This window comes from Xyrauchen texanus, chromosome 8 (genome assembly GCF_025860055.1).
Source record: "Xyrauchen texanus isolate HMW12.3.18 chromosome 8, RBS_HiC_50CHRs, whole genome shotgun sequence".
NCBI classification, from domain to species: Eukaryota; Metazoa; Chordata; class Actinopteri; order Cypriniformes; family Catostomidae; genus Xyrauchen; species Xyrauchen texanus.
In genome coordinates, this window is record NC_068283.1 from 22060842 (window position 1) to 22074051 (window position 13210).

Below are 13210 nucleotides of genomic sequence, written 5' to 3' on the forward strand. Positions count from 1 at the left end.
ACATTTGTGTCAATATCAAAATATGTTGACAAACATTTCCCTTGACTTTAACGCCCGTTTCACACATACTCCATTTGCAGTGCGTATGCGGTGCGTATTTTTTTCCGTACCCATGTTAACAGGTTAGAGCTTTTACACTGCACGCGGATGCAGTCCGTCGATCCGTTCCAGTTGCGGTGCGTATACAGTGTGCAGCGATCGTTTACGCACAGAGTCTATTTTTGCTGTGCTGCACCGCACTGAATTAAAGTGGCAGCGCATTGTTCACATTAAAATAGACATAGACTATCAAGAAACTGTAATAATTTCATCATATATGCATAATTACAGTTAATGTGTTCTACAGTTACTAAATTACAGGACCAAGAAAAACAAAAAAGTATGATTATAGTCCCAAAAGTTGCAAAATGCCATCATATATGATTTTTTTACCCTAAAAAAAAAAGACAGAGTGAACCCAAATGTGTCTCATTATTCTCCTCCTTAGCAACAGATATAGCGCGATAGCTTTTCTTCTGTCAACAACTCGAACTACATGTAAAACAAAGAATCACATATTTTCATACGGTTTCAATGCCTTAAACAATCTCAAAGTTAACGTTTGTATTTAAAATCAAAATTCCTTACACAGTTTTGATTTTGTGGCACACAGAAACTGCGGATCAGTAGCGTACTGCAAACGCAGCATATGTGAAAGCACTATAGCACGTGCTGCTCCTGTACCGCATACGCACTGCACACGGAGTATGTGTGAAACGGGCGTAAGTCATGAAAAAGCTTTCAAATAGTGTATATATATATATATATATATATATATATATATATATATATATATATATATATATATATATATTATAATTTTATAACCTAACCTTTAATGATATGAAATGGATTGAATGTTTTATAAATTGTTTTGAAAATATATTTGAAATTGTCAATTGCCTGAATAAAATCCTTGTCCCCTTCATCTGGTACACCACGTCTATGACATGTAAAGATATTTGTGTATTTATTTTGTACTTTTATAAATAAAAGCATTAGTGCAAGGTCGAACAAGTGTGCAAAAAAGCTAAACAAAATTAATATTAACTAAAAAGAATGTTTGTCCCTTGGCATTGCTGTTATAAATGTTGTAACTTTTATTTAATTAAAAAATTTTAATACAAAAAGTAGTGGAAAATAATGTTTAAGGTTAAAGTTCAGAGGCTGCTTAAATATGCATATAGGGATTTTTTCCCAGCATGTTAAAAAGTTATTAATTCACACAAAAATATTTGGTGTTGTACCCCATTGAACCCTCATTAGTATTAACTTGCTTCATTCATGAAACAAAATTAAATAATACAATAAAGAACAACAGCCATGTTGTTGTTGTAATGATCTTTTACATTTCTTTTTCTTTTTTTTTTCTTTTTTAGAATGACCCATTTGCAATTTCAGTCTGTTCCTCACATAAATCTGTTGTGTGACTTTAGAAAACATGAGTCATATGGACTACAGTTTACAGTTATTCACTTTTGTTGGAAAGCAAAGTTTGTTTTAAGGAGCACACTACAATTGCACATCAATATTGTCATGAATGAACCAAGAATTGTTACTGTGAGAATATGCAGTTAAAGATGTTCATTGTTGTACTTGTAATAAGTGGTGTTATTTTTGTAATGGTTAAAATTAACAAAAAATTTTTGTTTCAATGACATCTCGAGCATAGTGCTTGAAAAGTCCTTGAAAGTCCTTGAATTTAACTTTGAATCGTCTGTACGAACCCTGCTGCCAGTGGTGGATGTCAAAAGCGGCATCTTGGCGGTGGCGGCACAAGGTACCCACACAGACTAGTGGGTGCCCTGAATTCCACCAGCCATCTGAGGGGGTGGGGAAGCGGGTTTCGTCCAGGGTGCCATACAAGCTAGAACTTCTACTGTTTACTGTTCAGCTAATTGTGGACGTCTTTACATATTTATTTATTGCCCACAATATGTTCCCGTTTGGGACATTCTCAGAGCCAAGCCAAGCTGTGGCCCTCATGAGATGTCACGCAGAGCATGGAGCCTTCACTACACTTCACACTATGTTACTATAAATGGGGCCGAGGCCTCAGCTGCCCTTCACTGCCTCTCTCGGCATGCTATTTATTCATGCCATTTTACTTAGCCTGTTGTATTTCTGCAGATGGCTTGGTCTGTGTTTGTGTGTGTGTGTGAAAGGCCACTGTGTGTGAATAAATATAGTCAACGTTCTAAGAGAACAATTCCCCCTTCAAACATAATATCCAGTGTTTAACTTTCACTGTTTTTAAAATGTGGATCTAGATGTATGTCTGACTCTCCATTAAATGGAGCTAAGGAGGCCTAAATATATTAAAATTGTTACAGAGAATCATACAGAGCATGACCCCCCCCCACACACACACACTGAACATCAAGTCAGTCTGAGATTACATAAAGAGACAGAAGTAATTGAGACAGCCTAAGTAGATTGAAGAACTGTGGCGAGTTCTCCAAGAAGCTTGGAACATCCTATCTGCCAACAACCAAGCAACACTGTGTCCAGGTGTACCTAGGAGAATTGGGGCTGTTTTAAAGGAAAAGGTGGCCACACCATATATTGATTTAGCTTTTTTATCTTTACTGTAATTTGTATTATGTTAATTGATAAATGAAAACTATTTGTGGCATTATTTTTGAAGACATCCTCACTATGCAACATTTTTCACAAGTGCCTAAAACTTTTGCACAGTACTGTAGAGTATGTATATGTACACACACACACACACACACACACACACACACACACACACACACACACACACACACACACACACACACACACACACACACACACACACGTTTGGGATTTGTGTTATTTACTTTTAATATCTTGCAAAATATTTCTTTCCCTGGGGTCCAGGCTGTGAGGAAATCCTGAAAGCTGCTCTTTGGACACCCAACATCGGAGTACAGCCGTATCAGACAGACAATGGCTACTACTATCATGTAAGCAGAAGAGTTTTTGGCTTCTTGTTTTGGTGTTTTATTTTGAACATGTTCAGTTAGACCAGTGTATTTGTTACTGATATACTGAGGTTTTCCCTTTTTCAGTCTTTTAGGCTGCACACGCCATTGGATAATGTTAACCAATAGGCAAAAAGCTATTTAAGCATTGTTTTAGCAAACTAACATTGATGTCTTGCCCCATTATGATATGGAATGCCCACTTTTCACAATGCAGACAATTCACAATAGATATAATCAGCCCCTGTCCCACATTTTGTCCTCATTGTTGACCATCCAGTTTCAATTGGTAATACTTCACATTATGGTGACTATGGTCAGCTCAGAACAGGCTGATATGTGTGATCCATAGGTTTCAGGTCAGGCTAGATTTTGCTTTGGAATGTGCTCACCTGCTTTTTTTTATTGTGCTCATGTAATTGCATTATGTAGAGGCAGTTAAAGGAATAGTTCACCCAAAAATGAAAATTCACTCATAATTTACTATGCCATCCCAGATGTGTATGACTTTTTCATCTGCTGAACACAAATGAAGATTTTTAGAAAAATATTTCAGCTCTGTAGGTTCGCACAATGCAAATGAATGGGTGCCAAAACTTTGAAGCTCCAAAATCCACATAAGGGTAAAATAAAGGTACTCCAGATGATTCCAGTGGTTAAATCAGAAGATAAATTATAGGTGTGGGTGAGAAACAAATCAATATTTATGCTCCCTTTATTTGGATTTTGCTGCTTTGACATTTTGGCACCCGTTCACTTCCATTGTTTGGACCTACAGAGCTGAAATATATTTGTGTTCGGAAGAAGAAATAAAGTCATATGCATCTGGGATGCTAGGAGGGTGAGAAAATTATGAGAGAATTTTCATTCTTGGATGAACTGTTCCTTTAACACCCCAGCTTCCAGAACTTAAAGTATCCTTTATTTGAGAGGAACCACCAAAGCATGGTAAAAATGGCATGGGTGTATGTTTCAACCAACCCCTTATCTGTCAATAGCTGCTTCCTCTGAAATGTTCCAAGCTCATGATCAGATTTATGTAGCTAAATTTCTGGATTGTGGGGTATGACTTGCCTTTTATGCAGTGTCAGTTCTAAAAGGATAATGTAATGTTCCATTCCAGAGAAGACTTGTGAGGTCTGTTATTCTGTTGGCAGTGTGTCTTTATGCATTAGGACACTAAACAGGGAGAGGAATCTATTGTTCTCCAGTATAACAGGGAACAAACTTCCCTTTCTTCCCAGATCAGTAGTGCAGACTCAGTGCCTGGCTTGTGTGAACTTGATGGATTGCAGTGAGTTGAGCCAAAGCATAGCTCTCACTCACACAACACACAGCAATCCATACGGCCACTGTTATACAGGCTGCTGCTTGAGTTACTATTAAAGCCCTGTAAAACATAACCTGACACGATACGTTATATTGGCTGGTGTCAACATACTGAGTATGACTCAATGGATCTGTCAGTCAAACTAACAAAAAGAGTGGAGGAAATCTCTGACATACACACACCTATAAGAAACACACATGTATTATTATGTTATTATTATTAAACACACTTTATAATATTATTAGCACTCTTAAAGACCCCATGAAATCAAAATGAGAAATTAGAGTCCATGTCAGTTGGCTTTGAATAAATATCAATAATTAAAATAAATAAATTAATAATTGAAAAACTTTAAGCAGATACATTTATTTGAATTTAGAATATTTATCTTCTTAAATAACTAAAACAAAAAATATAGTTTTTTTGCTAGGGCATAAATCTCAGTTTGTTCCATTTCATGAATCCGTCCAGAAACAGTGTCTGCTTTCTGTTGTACAGCTGTGCTTTTCATATTGTTTGACATTTTGCAGAATGGAGGCTTATTTTCCATCCAATTTATAAATATTAATTTTATTCTGACTTGTTTACTTTTTGTGCCGATTGGTTGTAACACCGACTTGGCTTTCACTGATGGTAGGCCTACTTATTATGTATTGTGGATTTACTCATTCTAGTCTAACAGAATATAAATCTTTTACTGCTGTGTGTATGCTTAACATAACAGAGCTGTTTCTAATGTTGGAATAAAGCAGCTTATTGTAACTGTATCAGCAACTTCACTAGGGGTCAGTATTTGAAAAGATATGAAATGCATTTACTGTAGATCAACACAAAGATGGAAATAGCATTTCAAAACTACCACAGCACTCTGGAGATATCATTATATAAATGTGAGTTGCTTTAAAAATATTATTTTCAGCAAGAATTATATTATGCACATATATTGCTAGAAATGCAGCATACTGGTTTAAATCCACTCGTATAGTCCATCACCAAATGTAATCTAAGACAGCTCATTAATCATTACAGTCATGCATGGAAGTTTCTGAGTGAACTTTAACAGTCAGCATCATACAGTGAATTCGAGAGAGAAGATTTTGTATTGAAGCTGGATCACAACGTCCCAGTGGATATTAAACACTGCAGTAACAGCAAACAGACCTCCATTAAGTGTGTGTGTGTGTGTGTGTGTGTGTGTGTGTGTGTGTGTGTGTGTGTGTGTGTGTGTGTGTGTGTGTGTGCACCTGCAGCTGCCTGATGCTCAGAGCTCCTCCACAAGTTGAGAGAGATACAGATTCAGTCACACTGGGAATGTGATAATTAACTTCATACATCATGTGATCATTCATTTTAAGAGACAGTAATTAGATAGTAATGTTCAGATGAAAAATGTGTGAACAGTAAGAGAGAGAGAGAGAGAGAGAGAGAGAGAGAGAGAGAGAGAGAGATCCAGGATCTGCTTTGTATTGTGCCTCCCAGCATGTCTTTCTGGGTAGTTGATTCATAAAATGTCCCTTTTTTAAATCTACATAAAGATTTAGTTTAAAATGTATATGAATGTATAAGGGAAAATGTATATCTAAGTTGCTGTATCTGGTCACCATTTGATTTCATTTTTTCACCATTCATTTTTTATTTTCTTTATTTCACTATTTCGATTCAAAGGTCCTGCAGTGTGATTAGTTAACTTTTAAAAGAGTGAATATTCCATTTAGTCCCTCAATTAATATAGGACATGTTGGTACTTTCTAAATACCCTGTAGGTCAAGGTAATTTTTGTAAACTAAAACTGAAACGAAAATGAAAAATATTGATTAAAAGAATGTTTGTAAACTGAAATAAAATAAATACTTCAAAATAAATGAAAAAATAAACATAACTAACAGCAGTTATTAAAAAACAAAATAAAATAAAATAATAATTATAAAAATAAATTATTGTTCTCATAATCACTAATCAATGAGCTCTCATCACATGGCGGAAAATCTGACCTGTGTGGGTGTGTGTGTATATGTATATGTATATATATATATATATACTGTATATATATATGAAGTCAGAATACATACACGTTAGCCAAATACATTTAAACTCAGTTTTTCACAATTCCTGGCATTTAATTTTAGAATAATTTCTCAGTCTTAGGTCAGAATAATAGTAGAGATCACATTCCCAGAGGGTCAGAATTGTACATACAGTTTGTTAGTATTTGTATAGCATTGCCTTTAAATTGTTTAACTTCAAACATTTTGGGTAGCCTTCCACAAGCTTCTCACAATAAGTTGCTGGAATTTTGGTCCATTGCTCCAGACAGAACTGGTGTAACTGAGTCAGGTTTGTAGACCTCCTTGCTCGCACACGCTTTTTCAGTTCTGCCCACATATTTTCTATCGGATTGAGGTCAGGACTTTGTTATGGCCACTCCATTTATCAATTAACATAATTCAAAGTCCAGTAAACCTTAAGTATATGTTATATTTGGTGTGGCCACCTTTGCCTTTCAAACCATCCCAATTCTCCTAGGTATGCCTGGACATAGTTTTTCTTGGTTTTCGGCAGATAGGATGTACCAAGCTTCTTGGAGAATTCACTACAGTTCTTCAATCTATTTAGGTCTATAAGTCTCAATTGCTTTTGTCTCTTCATGTTATCCCAGACTGACTCGATGTTCAGTGGGGGGCTTCTTCTATTCTAATTGCATTTTTCCTATTGACACACTAAAGCTGAAAATATAAATAACCATCTTAAGACAAATGTTTTATGAAGCATCTTAAGTGCCTAAAGCATTTGCACAGTACTGTTTGTATATGCATATACAGTATATGAATGTATAATAAACTTTGTTAAAGTGAATGTGTAAGATTCAGATGGTAGACCAGTCAGTGGAAATAAGTAATAGTATCAGATGGTGATTTGGTACTGAATGAGGTACAAATGGCATAGTACTGTTACAGTGAAAGATAATATACAGTGCAAATAGCATGCTATAGAGACATGTGCATTGATTCACTTATAACAGGAGAAGTACAGTATGAAGTAAACAGTTTAAAGTAATGTGCAACTGGTATGATACAGTTTTTTTTAAAAGGGTTACATATTGTTTTGGAGTTCTGTGTTTAGCAGGCTGACAGCTGAAGGTAAAATGCTGTTTCTGAGTCTGCTGGTTCGACAGCGGAGACTCCTGTTGCATATTCCAGATGGAAGAGGGGTAAACAGTTTGTGGTTGCGGTGAGAGGTGTCAATGATGATACTTCTCACCCTTCGTAAGCAGCGTTTATGATGACTGTCCCGGATGGAGGGAAGTTGGGCTCCAGTGATGTGTTGGGTGGTTTTCATTACTCGCTGGAGGGCTTTATGATTCGAGACAGTGCAGTTACCATACCACATTGTTATGCAGTTTGTTAGGATGCTTTCAATGGTGCCGTGGTAAAACTTTGCCAGGATCTGAGTATACAGGTGCACTTTCCTTAGTTAGTCTCTTAAGGAAGTAAAGGTGCTGATGTACTTTCTTGTTGAGAGTGGATGTGTTGAAAGCCCAGGAAAGATCTTTAGAGATGTGAACACCAAGGAACTTGAAGCTGGACACATGCTCTACTTAGGTCCTGTAAAAAAAGGAGGAAAGGGCGAAGGGGACACTCACAAATCTATCTTTTATCTAATTTAGATTAAAGCTCTATTTACTTTCTGATCATACATTTAATATAACATTTTAGGTTATTGATTACTCTGAGTCCTCTTAATATTCATTATCCTTTCATTCGGTCCCAATTGTCGCTTAGAGTCATATACTAGCCGATTAATTGCATAGATCTCATGGACACAAAATTGCCAGCCTGTTCATAGTCAGTGGTTTCAGGGTTTACTAATATCATCTGATTCGGCCACCTACTGCTTGTTCATAACTAGATGATACTTTTACTTAGTCACGTTTCATACAACTTGCTGATAAGCAGTGACTGGTAGTCTTACGTGGTTATCTCCTATTCATAAGCTCCAGTAATGTCCTTATCCTGGACATAGGTTTGCGGTAACAAATAGCATCCCTCAAAACCACCGGTGATAAATTATTTCGGAGGAATACAGAATAAATAAAAAAGTTATAATTTATTTGCCAGGTAGGATTTAAAACATAAGTTATGGATATTCAATTCAAAGTCAATTTCACAAATGATCAGAATAAATAAACATTCCTAAATATTAGAACCAAGAGACATACCTGACAAAACTACATGCAGTGGCATAGCATGGGAGATCTGGCTAACAGATTCCCATTATTAAAATTATACACATAAATGTGTGGGATCATCTTATTACAGAGAATCATGAACAATGTGTCACATTTCCTTAAATACCCAAACCATAAAAAAGGGAAATTTGGGAGTAGTTAGGTTTGAATGTCCTGGGGTCATACCTCATTAACATACAGGCAGGGATGGGGACAGACCTCCAGCATTATACAGTATTTGGCAAAGACCTTATTACTTTGTTACCATTAGTTTTATCGACATGGGAAAGAGACCATTATACCAGACATTTAATTTTAACATGATACCAAAGACATGAGACATTTTAAATTATACCAATCATGCCTAGTTACATTATTTGTTTTCATGGTTTTCTTTGTTACATTTTCACATATACATTTTGTGTGTCTGTGTGTGTGCCTTGTGGGGGAGACAAGTGGGAGAGAGAGAGAACAGATGAGTGAGTTTTGGAAGAATAGGCCTAAATTGGCCTGAGGTGAGATAGAGGTCAGATGTGAGATTTGTGTTTTATGGTGTTTGCTCAGTAGGATGCGTTGACTCAGGTGGAGATGCTCATCTGTGTAGGAGTTTTATGACGTTGGTTCTCACAGAGTTCTTTGTCTTTCCTGGAGGTGATGCAGACAGTTTGGAGCCAGTCTTACAGTTCCGTTGATGTAGATGGGGTGTGTGCGCAGCCTTGCCTTGCCCTTCGGTGGTCCACAATGAGCTCCTTGGTCTTTTGAGTGTTGAGAGTGAAGATGTTGTCAGTGCACCACTCTGCTATGTGTTGAACCTCTTCCCTGTTTCGTCATCACCACTGATCAGGCAACCACGTGTTGTCATCTGCAAACTTTTTATGGTGTTAGACCCATGCACCGGATTGCAGTCGTAGGTGAAGATGGAGTAGAGAAGAGGGCTGAGCATGCAGCCCTGTGGTAAACTAGTGTTCAGTGTGAGGATAGAGGAGGAGTTGTTATGGAGCCTAACAGACTGTTGTCTGTTAGTAAGAAAGTCCAATTGCATAGTGATGTACTGATGCCAAGATGAGTATATTTGGAAATCAGCTTGGATAGGATGACAGTGTTGAAGGCAGAACTGAAATCAATAAATAGCTTCCTAACATTGGAGTTGATATTGTCCAGGTGGATCAGGGCAGAGTGGAGAGCTGTGGTGATGGCATCCTCTTTGACCTGTTGTGACGTTGGGCAAACTGATGTGGATCTAGGGATTGGGGCAGGCAGGATTTCTGATGGGAGTTGACCAGCCTCTCAAAAACATTTTTGAGAGGCTGAATTATGAAAGAAAGAGTGACCGGGCAGAAGTCATTGAGGGCCACTGCAGAAGAATTGTTCGGCACTGGTACAATGGTGGCTGTTTTGAATTGAGTGGGGGCAACTGCTTGGGCCAAGCTCTGACTACACTGCCTGGAATACCATTAGGACTTGCAACTTTGTGTATATTCACCCTGCTCAGGGTGGAATTTGCATCACTAGTAGAGAATTTTTAGTGGTAGCGAGGGTAAATGATGTTGAGCTCGTCAGGGAGGGTGACATCATTGTCCTCTATCTGCTGCTTATATTTATATTTGGCTTCTTTAATACTCCTCCTCAAATTGGCCCTGTATGAACTGTAGGCTTCCAGGTCTCCGGTACTGAAACTGAGACTGAAAGACTGATATATGAAGATGACTTGGACATGAATTATGGCTGATAGGAAAGTCTTGATTTAAAAACAAGTATGACATTTTTTTCCACTATCTTCCGTAAATATTTTCATGTCCTGCTATATAGCGAAGGCTGGCATACTGGGGTAACAGGTGCAATAATGTGGCAAAAGCGCTAGTGTGTTAGCGTTAGCATTAGCACATGTAAATGTTACAAATTACACATATTCTACTGCTTTCAATCATCATCAAGTTGTTATAAAAGCTTCTTTTACTGAACTCCTGTGGATTCCATTCATAGAATGAGGCAGAAAGCATTATGTATTTCTAGAATATGCAGCCTGAGTCCAGTGCCAGATCCAGAACTGTTCAAAAAAGTTATACAAATGCCAGCCATCCCTTGGGAAATATTGACAAACTATACCTTTTCATAGTCATCTATATATTCATGACATTTTCATCAGACTTGTAACAAGTGGATTGTTAGTGTTCCTGTCAGGTTCCCAGGGGAACAGATTTGAGTGACGTACAGACAGAGAGTTGGGCTCTGGCACTTGTAATGCAGTTAGACACATAATAAATAAAGTAAGCAAGGATACTGCTTTAATCGTCCATTCTGTATAGTTTGATAAAACAGAACAGTATGAAACATGGTGGCAGCGGTCGTGAATACAGCCGAAGTTAGTACCGAGCCGTGAAAACTGAAAAGTGCCACTAGCTTGCTGTAGTTAGCCTAGCCCGCGAGATCGAGCAAGGGACTGCCCAGTGTTTACGGAGCCGAAGCGGGAGCAGAAAGGAGCGCCAGACGTCGCGATGGATGGTCTCAAGCCACCTCCAATACTTTGTTTGGATTCAGCCAACTTAGCGAAAACTTGGAAAAGTTGGAAGGAGGAGTTCACGCTATATACGGACCTCACGATGCCCGATGCAGAGGAGTCAACTAAAGTTAAGTTGTTTAATTACCTCCTCGGAGAGAGAGGGAGGGAACTTTTAGAAACGCTGACAAGCGGTGATGCATCTGCGAGGAGGACAGTGAGTACAATGATAACGCAGTTTGATAAACATTGCAATCCGCAACTGAATGAGACTGTTGAGCGATATAAGTTTTTTGTTAGAGACCAAGGTCAAGACGAAAATATTGACAGATATGTTACAGATTTGAGAGTATTGGCCAGCACATGCAATTTTGGTGACATTAAGGACTCACTAATAAGAGACCGCATTGTGTGTGGTACACAGAGCCCTGCGATGAGGGAAAGACTGTTAAGGGAAGAAAACTTAACGCTGCATAAGTGCATGCAAATATGCAGAGCCACAGAACTGTCAAAAGAGAACAGCAAAACCATACAAGGAAAAACGGTGGAAGAAATACATGCAATGAAGAAGAATCCAACAAGAGACAAAAAGGAGGAGATTAACTGTAACTTTTGTGGCAACACACATGAGAAAAATAAACACAAATGTCCAGCCTATGGAAAGAAGTGTAAGAAATGTGGGAAAGAGAACCACTTTGCTACAAAATGCAAGACTAAGTTTGAGAAAAACAAGAAAGGCAGACCGGTACACACAATTTCAGAGTCAAGTGAATCATGTGAGGACATCATGACAATAACAGACATCAGAGAAAACCAAGAGACAATAAATCAAGTGAAAGAAGCACACAGCAAAAGTCAACATCTCTTTGCAGGGATGTTGTTGGACAAAAAGCTAGTTAACTTTCAGATAGACTGTGGTGCTACTTGTAATGTTATCCCAATGCAACTGTTGAACCCAAATATACAATTGGATGACACAGAGAAAGTACTTGTCATGTACAACAAGAGCAGGTTACGCCCACTTGGAAAATGTAAAGTCAAACTCAGAAATCCGAGAAATGATAAACTGTATAGACTTGAGTTTCAAGTGGTGGACCAGGAAGACAGGATCCCGCTACTTGGAAGAAAGGCTAGTGAAGCCATGAAATTGATAAAAGTGCAGTATGAGAACATACTGGCGATTGACAGTATAGTGAAAACACAATGTACAGACAAAACGACTGACAACAGTGTGCAGCTGACTAATATGGAGAAAATAAAGACAGAGTTCAGAGATGTTTTCACAGGCGTTGGCTGCCTAGAAGGCGAGTACAACATTGAAATAGACAAAAGTGTACCACCAGTAAAACTGCCAAAACGCAGAGTGCCTGTTGCAATGATGACCCCACTCAAAGAGGAACTAAAGAATCTTGAAAGCCAAGAAATCATAGCACCTGTGGAATGCAGCACTGACTGGATAAGCAGTATGGTGTCAGTGACAAAACCAAATGGAAAGCCAAGGATCTGTATAGACCCCAAACCACTGAATAGAGCACTAAAAAGAAGCCATTTTCCTCTTCCGACCATTGATGATGTTCTGCCAGGACTCTCAAAATCCAAGGTATTCACTGTTTGTGATGTAAAGCATGGATTTTGGCACGTCAAGCTGGATGAAGAGTCCAGTTACCTAACCACGTTTGCTACCCCATTCGGACGGTATCGTTGGCTCAGGATGCCAATGGGTATAAGCCCAGCTCCGGAAGTCTTCCAAAGGAAACTAATGCAAGCACTGGAGGGCTTACCGGGTTTGTATATCATTGCGGATGATATACTGATCACGGGGGAGGGTGACACACAAGAGGAAGCAGACAAGGATCATGAGAAAAACTTGAGATGTTTTCTAATGAGGTGCAGACAAAGAGACATTAAACTCAATGCAGACAAGTTTAAACTGAGAAGAGAGTCTGTACCCTACATTGGACACTTGCTGACCGCAGAAGGCCTCCGCATTGACCCAGAGAAAGTGCGGGCAGTGCGGGAGTTGCCGAGGCCTACAGATGTAAAGGGGGTACAGAGACTTGTAGGTATGCTGAACTACCTTTCAAAGTTTTGTGATCATCTTTCTGATGACTGTGAAGTTTTGAGGCAACTTACACACAAGGATAACA

At 38.4% G+C, this 13210-nt stretch overlaps 1 protein-coding gene across 2 annotated transcripts in view; it reads left to right on the forward strand.

The window, feature by feature from the left end:
- Positions 1-13210, forward strand: part of LOC127648382 (rab11 family-interacting protein 4A-like) — an 80650-nt gene that overhangs the window by 20072 nt on the left and 47368 nt on the right. The window contains exon 3 of one of the 2 annotated variants that reach the window (XM_052133041.1): positions 2908-2993. The exons of the other annotated variant lie outside the window; for it this stretch is intronic. Coding sequence (XP_051989001.1) covers positions 2908-2993 — 86 coding nt within the window. The remainder of the gene's footprint in view (positions 1-2907; positions 2994-13210) is intronic. 2 annotated transcript variants of the gene reach the window in all.